Below are 13,763 nucleotides of genomic sequence, written 5' to 3' on the forward strand. Positions count from 1 at the left end.
GTACCCATGTGATCCTGCAGGTCATGAAGTGAAACATGTTATGAAGAGACTACAAATGTAACATAAAAAAAAAGGGAATTTGAAGAAAGGCAAGATATGATGGCTCCAAGAACGAGAGAGAGAGAGTAGAAGGCAATGTTAAAAGTCTTTTGGAATGGGGAGTCACTGATCAGGGAAGGAAGCATTTAATATTTTTTTGAGGATGACTTGATTGGAAAGTCGACTTTAAAGCAAAGGGAGGCTGAAGGAGTGAGAGATACAGTATAAGAGTGCATGTGATGCAACACCTGTGATGCAGGTGCAGAGAGGAAACAGAAGTCGCTCTGTATAAAGCTAAACGCTGCCAATGTAATAAAATAAAGCAATTTAATCTCAACAGTATACTCCAGATATAAAAGAACAGTAACCCATGCAAAATGAGTTAACATATAAATTGATCAAGTTTTGCTAGTGTTTACATTGTTAGGTCTTCTTATGTGTACATTTAAAATAAGTAGAAGATAAGCAGAATAGAAACATTTTCCTAAAATTAGGGAATTTTCATCACACCGGTTGTTGAACACATACAATACGTATAGTACATCATTAGGAGGTCATTTTACACAAACCTACACACCTTTATTTCTAGGATAAGAAATGCAAGCACACTATTTTTTATCTCAAACCATATTTATATGTATATATTATTTATACAGAATGGGAATAACTCATTAAAAACCTTACACTTCACCCAAAAATAAATTATTATTTGGCCATGCCAGAAAGCCATCCTAACTTAAAAAGGGAGGGGGCAACAGGTTCTTCTTCCTGATTGGCTAACTGCCTGAAGAGGTTCCCTGGCCGGAAGCTGTCTTCTGGAACGGAATTGGACGATGGAGCCACCTGAAAAGAGCAAGAATGAGACGAATGAGTAGGACACACGCAAACAATATAAACTGTGCAATGATATTACGGTTAGGGCAAACTGTGTTTATTCACTTCAAACTTTATGGAGCTGTGCCATAGGGACTTAAAGAGTTTAGGAGTTTTATTTCAAGAGATTTATACACCATTAATAGCATACAAATGCAGGGAAACAAATGAGTAAAATAAAAGTGCACCCATACTACATCTACATCTTTCCATTCAGCAATGGTGCATCATTGATTTTCCCTGGTCAGTGTGTCAAACACAAAGGAAGCTGATGCTCATGCAGATCAAACAGTTCCACCAATTTCTAACTCAAACCACAAACAAGCAAAGCAGCAGCATCTTGGTTAACCCCCTGCACTCAAAACACACTGTCACACATTATCTGTACTTCACCAAGCGCTTTGAGATCTGGAAATCCCTCTCTTAGAACATTGTAATGTAAGACTGAAAGTGTAAAGCAAACAAATTGCTCATTAATAAAGGATGTGGGGAAAATAAAAACTTCAACAGGAAATTCTTCAACTATTCTGAGTCAGTTAGTCACACACAAAAACACTATGATTCATGGTATATACTCACAAGCGGTCTGGTGAGGTCTGAGGCTCTAGATGATTTGGCTTTGCGGGAATTGGTCATACTCAGCGGCAGCAGACCAAACCTGACAAAAAATAAATACAACTTTGCAAATTGTCATGATCTGGAATACTGACATGAAAATCATCGAGTGTAATGAACCCTACCGGATCTGACTGCTGGCCAGGGGAAGGATGTTGTACGGCTCCTGTGAGCTCACGTTACTGCTCCTGGGAGTGAACTGCTTCTCTGCACCACTTAAAAGGCCTAACAGCACCTGGAAATGATGATAAGGGTCATCAGAGGGTCATCATAAACCTGGCTAATAAGATTATAACCAGTTATGAACTGACGCTGCCACTGGTTCTATCAGATCAGTCCAATATTTGACATCATGCTGTGTAGGGAATGAGGAATTTTTAAATAACTTCATATTCTTATATCTGTTCGTTTTCTATGCAGATTATTCTCAGTTATGTTTAAAATCCTTCTCAAAAGGCTTTTAAAAGACATGGTTATCTGGATGTGCATTATGGCTCTCTAATCTTATTCAAAATAGCGGCCGTAGTAGATCATTTCTGGATTAATTTGGATGTATTTTTTTTTTCCCGATTCTTTCGTCTGCTTCATTAGAAGTAGATATGCGGCTCACCGGGTCCACATTTTTAAGACGGCAGAGATTTGACACCGGATGCCATTCCCAATGCAACGTTCTCCCATTTATATCTTACTGAGGGTGTTGCATGACCACTGGCTGAGGTTAGTTCCTTGACTGAGAATTGAAACTGGGTCATATCAATATAAGCACCGAATTCTAGCCACAAATCCACCAAAGACACAATCTTGCATTTACACTACCTAAGAATAAAACTAAAAGTAAAAAAAAAAAATATATATATATATAAAAAAAAAAGGTTTATTTCCTGGTGTTATTTTTCTTGACGTGAAGTGAATTAACACGTTAAAAACATTTACTTACTTGTTATTGCAAGTGCAATAAATAACATATGTACGTTACGTCAAATCGAATCTGAATATACAGACCAAGCGTACAGAGTTTAAGCTTTGGCATAGATTCCACATGTGTGTACTGGTGGGATCAACTTCATTCTTTCAAAAGAAAATCCCTCAGTTTGTATTTTGAATGGGTAAAGATCTAGGTGGAGTGATTCAAACACTGAGTGAAATCTTATGTGGTCTTCTGCTTTTAGCACTTTAAATGTGGACACATTGTACGCTCAGCGATCATTTAGCGAGATTTTGAACGGTTAGTTCAAGTTAATACGGATTCCCTGTTGGGAACCAGCCACTGTTTTCGAGAACTGTGTTTACCGATGTCCTTTGAGTCAGGCGGTTCAGGTTGCTGTTCAGATGAGGAGTAAAGACGTCCAGGTCGAAAGGATCGATGTGACTCTCCAGAGCATCACAGATCTGCTGGATCCTGAAATACAGGCGACAGACACAACAGCACTGAAGGAAAACAGTGAAGCATATCTATTTCATATTTGGTCAAATCTCACATGTGCTCATAAAAAATAATTATGAGCCTGCATTTGAACTGTGTATGTTCCGTTACATGGGCTGCATGTGCGAGCGCGAGCTCCTGGTGTCCTCTAGCCGAGCCGTTAAAGCAGCGCTGAGGTAACGTACGTCGAACAGCAGCTGCAGGGCTCGATTCTGAGTGATGGGAGGTCCTGTGTCCTAAAGAGAGACAAAGAGAGGAGGAGTGAGAAAAGGGAATGAGAGGAGGAAAAATCGAAAGATGAGGTAAGAAGACAGCAAAGAAAAAAAGCAAAGATCAAATTAAAGGACATGGGACAAGATTGAGGATCAAGAAAGAGGGTCACACCTTGTTTTGCGTGGGCTGAGTAAGCTTTTCGTATTCTGCGAGCACCTGATCGAGACAGGCTCGTAGCAGCTCGGTCAGGGTGATCCTCGGCACGGCGTGACCTCCAACCTTATTCACCTCCAGGCACAAGTGAAAGAGAAGAGACTGAACGTACCATGAGGGCTGTAGAGACAGAGAGGACATGCATTCCAAGGGTGAGAACCACTGTTCTTTCTACGGGAACCTTTCTTCCCGTATCTGACCGAAATGTCATGTGACTAGGAGTAAATTCAGATCAGGTGCCAAAGGAAATCAGTGTTCTTGTTTGCTTGAGAACAAGGGAATAAATGATGGATAAAGTCTTCACCTGGACCGGAAGATGGATTTTAGACATGACCGTGTTCCCTGACTCCGCCTCTTCCTGGATCTCCAGCTCCTCCCAGTTTGTGGCAGTGATTAGGACGGAGCCGGCTGTTGCAGCATGCATAGAATTGGCGAAGCGCCTCACTAACGTCTATTACACACACACAAATGTAAGAGCCTTATTTGAAATTCTAATCCTGAAGTAAAACACACACTCTGTATGTGTGTGTGTGTGTATATGTGTGTGTGTATGTTTTACCTGGGACACAGCCGAGCTCCAGATGCAATATGCCTCCATGCTGCAGGATAGCAGCTCTTCCTTCATTCTGCCCCACATGACCTGAGCTGGGCTGAGCTCCACAGCTTTACTCACACCTGCTTTTCCCAACTTCCTGCTTTGGACCCGAGGGCTTCCTGTGTTTCTACTCTCCCCCTGCCGACCCACAATGCACTGCTTAAGGCTGGGGCAGAGTTCCCCCAAAGACTGACACAGTCTGGCCAGGAAGAGGACCGAGCTCATTCGGCCCGAGGAAGCTGCTAGTTCAGCACGGACGCTGCTCATGATGTCCACGAGACAGGCCGTGCAGCGCTCGCTCAAAGCCTGCTCCACCGCCGGCCCATCCGTGTAGCGCTTCAGACACGTATTTGGAGAGTCCGAGGGCAGGAAATGGCCCAGATCCTCGAGCTGGGCTTTAAGTTTGGAGTCAAGGGCGGCACAGAAGTTCTGAACGCGTGGTGTGAGGGCGTGAGTCTTCATGGACAGGCCACTTTCAGGCCGTGAGCTGCGCTGAGACACGCCCACCCACGCGGCATCGCTCGGCAGGTCCGCCTGAGACTCACACCAAAGAAATGATGACACGTCGCTTTCAAAGCGCGAACCTCGGCTCGATGCCTCGCCTTCCAGGTCTTGCAGTGTGGTGGACAACAGCTGCTTACAGCTGCTGGAGATCGACTCCGTGCCCTCCTGAGTGATCACCTACACAAACACAGAGTATAAAGTAAAAAATTTTTTTTCCTTAGTAAAATAAGTCAATTATCTGACTAATCGTTAATTATATAAGCATTAATTAAATGTTCCATTGTAAATGTCTGTAAACAGAAAAACAATAAGCAAATATGCATATGAAATATAAAAATATTGTATATGAACACGATATATGATGCCACTCCGGCACACAATTGCTCGCAAGACTTTACCTGCAGTCTGTGCAAGAAAAGTGGCTGCAGCAGGTCATGCCACAGATCGAGCGGTTTATCCAGCAGCCGCTCACACACTCCGTTCCAGTGCTGGCTGATAGAATCGCTGCTTAGCAAGTCACACACCGCGTCCCTGATGGAGGCCAAACCTTTCACACTCTTCACGTATATAAGCAGACTGCTCAACCCGGTCCGCATGTCCTCTTTACACCTGACACACACACACACGTCCTGTTATACAACATCAGGCACTGAGGAATTTTATTTTGTACTACTGGGTTAGTTCGCTCATAACGGATCAGCGGGATTCATTCAAGGTGGAACACTCACGTGTCGATCCAGTGCTGCAGCGTATCCCGGAGCTGTTCGCTCTGGATGGGCTGAGCCAGCGTTCGCAGCGCAGGCTGGAAATCCGTCACTGATGATGGCAGATACTTAAACCAGCTTCCTGCGCTCACCTCGCCATGCAGCACCTTCCTGCCTTTACCTACACCACAGAGACATGACACAAATGTCAGATGACATCCTCTGTAACATCACACATTCCTCACACTCCTATAGTCTAAGCAGCTGAATTAGTCATTGAATCCTAATCTCACCCACTTCTTATTATTAAACATTATCCTTTGTAATGCTATGATGGTTAGTCATAAGATCATACAAATGTAAGATTATTAGGCATATTTTTAATTGATTTTGGATACAAAGCCTGTGCCAAGCTGTGTGGATCGAATGGACCGCTGATGGGAGCAGCCAAAAGACTAACAATAACTCACTCCAAAACTAATTTTGTTATTTAATCATTATTTGTCATTTATATATGTTTACATTTAAGGTGTTAAAATGTTGCCATTCCACTTTAGTCCTGCAGGTGGTGCTCTGTAAACTTTTCACACACTGGCAGGAAATTTGGCATCTTGTGTAATACAAACCTACAGTAGGTATTGTGATAATATAACATTGGGCAGTCCCTGGCGGGTCCCATCTCTAATAATCAGACAACTGAATAGGGCAAGAAGGCAGATACGTTCTCACCAGATGTGACATTCTCCAGCGTGGTGAAGAGTAACCCGTAGCCTAGTCCAGATTCCGCCATACGGCCCTCTGGAGGCACGTAGAACACAGCGTGGGCCTGATAAAGCGTAGTGACTAATAACTCCACCAGAGAGCAGACCTGAGCTTTAATCCCAGCTCCTAAAGAAAAGCACAATATTTCAGCACAGACCTAACAAAAATACTAAATACACAAAATATTAAAGGAAAAGTGCATATATAAAGACACGCGCACACACACATTATATATATAGTATACAAGTGTACAAGTGTACCATGCTGGGGCTGCTTGAGAAGCTGCTGTATGGACGCTGTTCTGGCCAGCAGGAAGTCGGCGAGAGCCTGGCGAGGTGAACTGTCCTCCAGCAGCATGGTGGACACCAGGGCTTCAGCGATAGCCTGATCTGAAACAGCTCTGCCACGCAAGACAGACTTACTGTCTAGCAGGATTGTTGACCTGACGAGGAGGGACAAGGTTTTTGAAATGAGCACAAGAACAGCACAGGGTAAAGAGAGAGAGAGAGAGAGAGAGAGAGAGAGAGAGAGAGAGACTTTACCTGAAGTGTCCAGACGCGGCCACCTGCTGGATGAGGATGGGGAACCGGCTCAAAACGGGGCTGTATGAGGCGGCGGACGTGTCAAGGTGCAGCAGCCGGTGCAGGTGAGCACAGAGGAGGTGAAGCTGTGTGGCCTGCAGGTACTGAGCTCCCTCCAGCGCACTCCACATCCGCTCAGGCATCTCCAGGAGCAATTTGATCTGAGCCGCCATAGCGTAGAACTTCTCCTGTGATTGCTTCTCACCCTTTCAACCACAAAAAGCAAACATGTTTTTTTCTCAGCCAGACTATTGAAAACGCCTATTATACTAAAGGTTTGACATTCCACACAACTACAAGTGGAACCTCTACTTGGCTATTTGTCCTTGATGATCGATTCAGGTAAGATTATCTGGGAGCTGAATTTTGTCAACTGGACTTGTTTCTTTTTAGGCAGAAACGTTTCACTAATTATCCAAGAAGCTTCTTCATTCTTCATTCACTTTTAAACTTAAAACTAGTATATGTTCATACTAGTTGAAAAATTTAATCTAAAGGAAAGCCTAAGACATCCCATGATGCACTGCTGCTATAAAATACAGGTGTGCGGAGTGGCATCAGAGACTCGTCTCAGCTAGTTAGAGATCTACCGACTAATCGATTACCAATGACGATTATGATTAGTGTGGAAGCTGTTCTGGATGATGCGAGAGCTGCACAGACTGAAGGACTAAAGCGCTGCTGCATACACAGTGTTTAGTCCTGTGCCACTGTATGATTCTGTCCTGGGGAGCCAATAATCATGACACTAAAAGGTCATCCCAAGTGTCACTTTGACTAATCATATCTCAGTCTAAAAACTTCCAAGTAGTGCCATGCCCATGTGAGTTACTCTCCATTGTTAGAGTCAATGACGTCACTATAATACCCGTACCTCTGCTCTGCTGCTCTGAGGAGTGTGTTTGCTCTGTTTCAGCGTGTGACAGTAGTTCTGCATGTCCTTTATGGACTGAAGCACTTTCTCGGAGCACTCCCTCATCTCCCCGATGGTGTCCGCAGCCTCGATCAGGTCTCGGTACCTCTCTCCCACCATCTGCCGCAGCTCCTCTTTCTTCTGCTCGATCTCCGCGCGCACTTTCCGCTCCACCGCGCGGATTTCATCAGTGCTGTATCGCTCAAACAGCACCGTCGGGTCTTTAATATCTGACACCCGAAGGGACTGAACCGGAACCGCGGCCATCGCTGTTTCCCTGAGCTGCCAGCTGAAAAAAAAAACCCCGGAAGTACAGATATCTCCAAACTGCGTTGTATTTCCTTCGCCCGTTTTGCGAGAAGCCACGCCCTCTTGAGGTTCCTGCTAGGAGCCAAACAAATAACTATTATAACAGCGTATCTCTTCCCGCAGAAGTATACTTAAATGAAATTTTAGTCATTTAAACATATTAATACATTTATTTATATTTATATTCTATTTAATAAATTTATTCGAAACCCAGTTTAACATTAAAGTATAGCAAATTATTTAAATACTAAAAGAATCGATTCGAGTCGACATCCAATCAATTCAGACTGTAAAATCTGAAAATTTACACCGTTCACTCTAGAGGTTTAGAGTTTATTAAGACTCATGTTCTGTCGCTGATTATATGCTATTAATTCAACAATCATATAAACTGATTGACGTATTCCACGTAAACCTTTTACGGAGTCGATTCTTTCGATTCCAAACTCCGACTTGATAGCGGACCAATCAGCGGCTTCCTCGTGAGAAGTTTGAGCCAATCCTAGCGCAGAGGGCGGCATTTTTTCGAAATACGGGTGGGAAAGTAAATAAGTGTTTCCAAACTCCACGTAAACAGAAGGGTCAGAGGGTGTGTTTGGAGAAGACAGAGCGTATTTCGAGACAACGCCACCCAGTGTTTAGTGTTAGCTTTCCTTTAGTCTGGTATTTATTAATTAAATGGAATAAAAAGTATATATATAAAAAAGAAAAAAGTGTGTGATAGGATTAATAATGATAATTCATTAAAATATATGAAATTATTGAGTTCCGATGTGACAAAAAAATATAGGTTTAGTGCGCATGCGCAGTTCGCTGGCGACACTCCGGTCAGATTGAAACAGGTGAGCTGCAGGTGTATCCCGGAAACTATAGAGAGAAATCAACTAAATCAGGTGAGTTTGGATCTTTTATCGTTTACAACACTATTCTGGTATTCCTAAACATATAAAAGAATAGTAAAAATACTAAAAACGATCATTTCCAGTTTGGGATTATATAAAGATTTATATTTATCAGGTCTGATTGTCAGTGTTTTGGTTTGATTGTGATGACGCAGGTGGAGAATGCCCAGAAGAATAAACACATGTCACTGCATTCTACACACTTCTGTAATGTTATTTATCATTCTTATTTATAAAGGAATATATAAAGTTCAAATGTCATTTAAATCGCTTTATTATAACAGACCTGATTCTACTTTTGATTATATTATAGTATGCTGTATAGACATTATTCTGCTTAACATTATTATTATTATTATTATTATTATTATTATTATTAATCCAAGTTAGACGAAGATACGCAAGATATTTAAGTCAGGTCTCAGGTCAAGATTATTGCTTTTGGTTCAGCTGTGAACTTCTTTACTTCCTTGTTCCTTGTAAATGTTTCCTTAAGTCTTTGCTCAAATAGGCATGATGATATCAAATAATAAACCATAATGTCAGTGCAAAGTATGCTATAAAGCCGAATGAAAATACAAGACAAAACGAACTATGTTTTTGTTACATGCATATGATTTTTTTAAAAGGGATTACGTTTCGTTCTTACAGAGATATAGGAATTACACACTCATAGCACCTTTAAAGAAAAAAGCAGAATGCATAATGTGCAATAAGTGGTATTTTTGAGTTTTATTGCAACAGTATATTTTTTGCTACAATATTATCTTAGGGTTCTTTAAATAATATTTATTGTAAATTTTTTTGGAATAAAGGCAAACTTTATGTCCCCCCTTTATGCAGAACACCAATCTTACCTGGTTAATTTTTTTTTAAATATTTTGTATTTCTAGACTTTTTGTACTGTACAAATTCTCAAGAACAAGCTAAAGAAATATTTCTTAAAGTGAATAAACGACTTCTTTTCTTCAATATATCATCTAGCCCAAAAGCCCTTTTCATACCATAGAAACATATTATTATTATTATTATTATTATTATTATTATTATTATTATTATCCTGTGGCAAATTACTCACTGCTTCTACATTTACTGTGACTTTTTCAGGTCAAAGATTATCTGTGTTGTTCCTTATACTGTAGTCATGGTTGTTAAAGGGATTTTATGTGATTGACACAAACTTTGATATAAAGGCGACAGTACAGTTTTAAGAGAATAAAAGCTATTAAGACAAGATCATTGATGTCATTTTGAAATATTTGTTTTACTTTATAAGTGTCACCAGTTTGCCTATATACTGTATTAAGAGAAATAATGTTATTATAAAAATGTGGGATGTTTATGCACTATTTTTAATGGCCAGTACTTTTTATTTCGAGTATATAATAACAGAGGTATTCCATAGATAATTCTATATACACTATACGGCCAAACAATTGTGGACACCTGACCATCACATCCGTATGTGCTTGTTGAACATCCCATTTTAGATTTATTTCCTCTTCGCTGTTATAAAGAGCTCCAGTCCTCTGAGAAGGCTTTTCAATAGATTGTGAAACATGGCTGTGTGGATTTGTGATCATTCGGATGCAAGAACATTAGTGAGGACAGGCACTGACATCAGATGAGGAGGCCTGGCAGACAGTTGAGGGTTAAGGTCAGGGCTCTGTGCAGGACACTCAAGTTCTTCCATTACAAATTGGCAAACAGTGTCTTTGTGGAGCTCAATTCATGCGTACAGAGGCATTATTATGCTGGAACAGGTTTGGTTATGCCACTGTGCACTGAAGCACTTTCAGATCTGACATTCTAGACAGATCTGTGCTTCCAAGCGTGTAAAAACGGTTTAGGCAAGTTTCACGTTATGGCTGTCCATATACTTTTGGTCATATGGTCAAGTGTATAATAAGAAATATAACAGCAGCTTTTTTCTTTTACTTTAATTACAGCCACGATGTCTCAGGGTAACCTGGATCAGCAGTTTCAGAACCAGGTGAATGATGTTTTCACCCGGCTACAGAGCAAGCAGATGTTTCAGTCTGACTGGGACATCGCCTCCTTCGCCATTTTTTTCATTTTCATCGGTGAGTCAGTGTGGCTTGCGGCTGGGTGTGGGAGTCAAAACTATTTTAAAGAAGCGTATAATAGAATGTCTGGGTCAAACTGGAACAAATCTATTATGTACAAAGGTGGAGGACATAATACTCTACTATGTTTATCTAACACAGTCTGTTTGAAGGACAAGTCGTGGAGGATCTAATATACCAGTTATTACCAGGTTCACAAAACAGATCTGTAACGTGTCTTCAAGATTTGAGCATTGAATCGGATTTATAACATTATAGAGGACAGCAGTGTTGAATATGCAAATGTTATTGGTTGAAAATGGTTGATTAATTCTCTATAACTCTCAGTATGGCTCTGACATTAGTGCCGGCTGTACAGTGGAAGCTTTACATAATCTAATGTGTTGTACAGTACTGTGCAAAAGTCTTGAGCCACCCTTTATTTCCTCATATTAAATTAAATGAGAGCAAATGTTTTACTGTGATAGTCTGCAAATTGCCTTACGGTATAAATCTCAGCAGCAACCTCATTTCCCCTCTCGTCTGTTACAAGCACTCAGCATTTAGCATCAGCAGTATATTAATCATTATTAACATGAATTACTGAAAATTAATTCTCCTGAAAGTGGTCGGGTCCAGGAACTGGAGTGAAAATGAGAGCCAATAATTTCTTAAGGAAGCATAAAAATCTATTCCTCAAGACTACCTTAAAAATAGTCTGGAAACAAGAAAGTCTTTAAAAGTAAGATATGAAGTGTTTGTCAAGACTTTTGCACAGTACTGTATAACACATTTTCTGTCTTTTTATAATTTGCTTACATTTTTTTAATTTCCTTTACTATTTCCATACTATTTCCATTTCTTTATAACAAAGAAAAAATGTTTAGAAAGAGAAACTGCTTGTTCATAACTGCTGTAATCTAAGTGAAACAAACAAATTTATGGATTAAAACAACTATAAATTGCCATTAAATGTTTAAAACATAATATAAATATGTTATGACCTTTTTAATTTGGTAAAAATAAACTATTTATTTGTCCTAGTTAAAAAGGGGAAAAAAAACCCACTGTAGAACATTTTGTGACTCCATACCACACCACACCACACCACACCACCCACCACACGTTTATGTTTTAATCCTTACTCGACACACATTAGCAAGGTGCATATAAAGTGCTGTGTGTATTGAATACTGAATGAGTGTTAAATCTGTGCTGTCCTTTCCTCAGGTATGGTTCTGCTGCTCTTCATTCTGGTCCTTATACGCTGCTGTTGCTGCTGCTGCCTTTGCGATGAGAAGGTACTAGATTTGTTTTAAAGCACTTACAACAATTTTAATACCCACCCACGATGCACTGTTCTCTTGGCTAACCAGAAAAATTTTTATTTTATTTTTTTTACTATTTACAGCCTAGAAGACATAAAGTGGGAATCGATAACATGGCCATGGAGCCGTAAAGCTCAAGACAGATGTCCTGAATATTCATGATGCCTTTCAAAATACTCTTTAAAATTCTCTAAAAAAAAAAAAAAAAAAAAAACATGCTGGAACTTGCTGCATAAAGTGTATGAGTATCTGATAATGTACACTCTAAGACAAAAAAAAAAATAGATGCCCCTGGATGCACTTATATTACTAGCACTGCACATTAACACACTTGCTCGTTGTGTTACAAATTGAATCACTGACGCGTCTGATTATGAGAAATGTACCCACCAAGTTTGAATCAAGTCGATTGATTCCTTTTATTCCAAACAATTTTTAAAGGCGGTCTAAAGATAACTTTTTTTTATTTAACTTTTTTGTCTTAGTGTGTAGAAGAAGAGAATGTTTAAAAAGGATGCATGCATCTGTAGCTGAATTTAACTTATCTTTTACAAATAAGGATTGATTCTTTTATGTAAAAACTTGTAAAAAATTTAATTGTATTCTATTTCCTGCTTGTATTCTAGATATATTTATGATTCTGTGTAAAATTCAAAAAGTACTATACTGTAGAAACTATATAGTTTATTTGGTTGATTTATTTGATAACACATGTAACCAGCACAGAGTTTCATTAGGTCGTGCTTTTCAACACAGTCTTGCTCTCTACTAGTTTCTGTCACTACAGTTCAATAAAGTTAATCAACAACTTCTAGTAAAGAATGGAGAATTCATTAGGGCTGTGGTAGAAGTTATATATTAAGCTCCTTTTTATGCTGAGCAGCTTTACAGCTTTATCTGTTTTAGATAAAGTAAGCAAGCTGTGCTCCTGAGGTCTACAATCTCACCTCTACTGCATAGTGAACACACTACAGTATGCCTGACTTGAGTAAGTAATTGGGATAGACACAGCCTTAAGTTAATTCTATAGTTCCAAATGACTGTTTATTATTTATGGTCTCAATCTGTTCAATCAGTTTTACTACTTTCATGTATAAGCAATATTCAAGTCAAACCAGCACTTAATAATCCCCTGCCGGAATTAAAGCATTTATTCCATGGTTTCACTAGTGCTTCTAAACAATCTCAATACAGTGGAGTGAAAGATGGTAGAGAAGTTTTCTCAGTGCATCAGAGCCATGATCGAACTGCCTGCTTCACATTTAAAACACTGGCCTCTTAGGAACTCCTTTAATGACCCTAACATATGAATACGCTCGGAGCGAGGTCAGGACTATATGTGTAATGTGGCAATAACCCCATGCTGAGTTCCTGTATGGTACATGTGGTGCAGAGGCCAGTATGAGATCAATCAGAATGTCTTTGGTGATCAAACCAGTAGGGATGGGAATCACCAGTCGCCATAGGATACAATATCACGTTACCTAGGTGCTGATTCAATTACGATTGCGATTCTATAAGTAACACAATTTTATAAATATCCTGTATATTCAGGAATATATAAATGTATATGCTATATACATTTTCCCCTTATTTTTTCACAATTTTAAACCTTTTAAAAGTTTAACAAATAATTTAATGTAGCCTGTTCCTTATGACGTTAGTTTTCTTACTTAAAAACCAAGAGCAGCATTTAAACTTCAGTAAAAGTTCAAATTTAGTA

General features: G+C 39.7%; 2 protein-coding genes across 3 annotated transcripts; one reads left to right on the forward strand and one right to left on the reverse strand.

Moving 5' to 3' along the window:
• Window positions 1-349: 349 nt before the first annotated feature.
• cog1 (component of oligomeric golgi complex 1) lies at window positions 350-7,757 on the reverse strand. 2 transcript variants are annotated; one of them, XM_053515114.1, is made up of 14 exons: window positions 7,397-7,757; window positions 6,484-6,728; window positions 6,202-6,383; window positions 5,909-6,067; window positions 5,204-5,360; window positions 4,874-5,084; window positions 3,936-4,652; window positions 3,681-3,827; window positions 3,335-3,496; window positions 3,062-3,186; window positions 2,818-2,926; window positions 1,653-1,762; window positions 1,492-1,570; window positions 350-882 (listed from the first exon to the last, which is right to left on the reverse strand). In XM_053515114.1, exons 1-14 carry the CDS (start codon window positions 7,700-7,702, stop codon window positions 745-747), a joined length of 2,847 nt encoding a protein of 948 aa, XP_053371089.1. In that variant the 5' UTR covers window positions 7,703-7,757; the 3' UTR covers window positions 350-744. The 2 variants fall into 2 exon arrangements, with proteins under 2 accessions (XP_053371089.1, XP_053371088.1); XM_053515113.1 differs by lacking the exon at window positions 350-882 and adding an exon at window positions 890-1,356 and having other exon boundaries at window positions 7,397-7,752.
• Window positions 7,758-8,472: 715 nt separating this feature from the next.
• On the forward strand, window positions 8,473-12,226 carry smim22 (small integral membrane protein 22). Its single transcript, XM_053515115.1, has 4 exons — window positions 8,473-8,637; window positions 10,596-10,730; window positions 11,943-12,013; window positions 12,124-12,226. The coding sequence occupies exons 2-4, from the start codon at window positions 10,601-10,603 to the stop codon at window positions 12,169-12,171; spliced, it is 249 nt and encodes an 82-aa protein (XP_053371090.1). The 5' UTR covers window positions 8,473-8,637; window positions 10,596-10,600; the 3' UTR covers window positions 12,172-12,226.
• Window positions 12,227-13,763: the final 1,537 nt, after the last annotated feature.

The sequence above is a fragment of the Clarias gariepinus genome, chromosome 16 (genome assembly GCF_024256425.1).
Source record: "Clarias gariepinus isolate MV-2021 ecotype Netherlands chromosome 16, CGAR_prim_01v2, whole genome shotgun sequence".
NCBI classification, from domain to species: Eukaryota; Metazoa; Chordata; class Actinopteri; order Siluriformes; family Clariidae; genus Clarias; species Clarias gariepinus.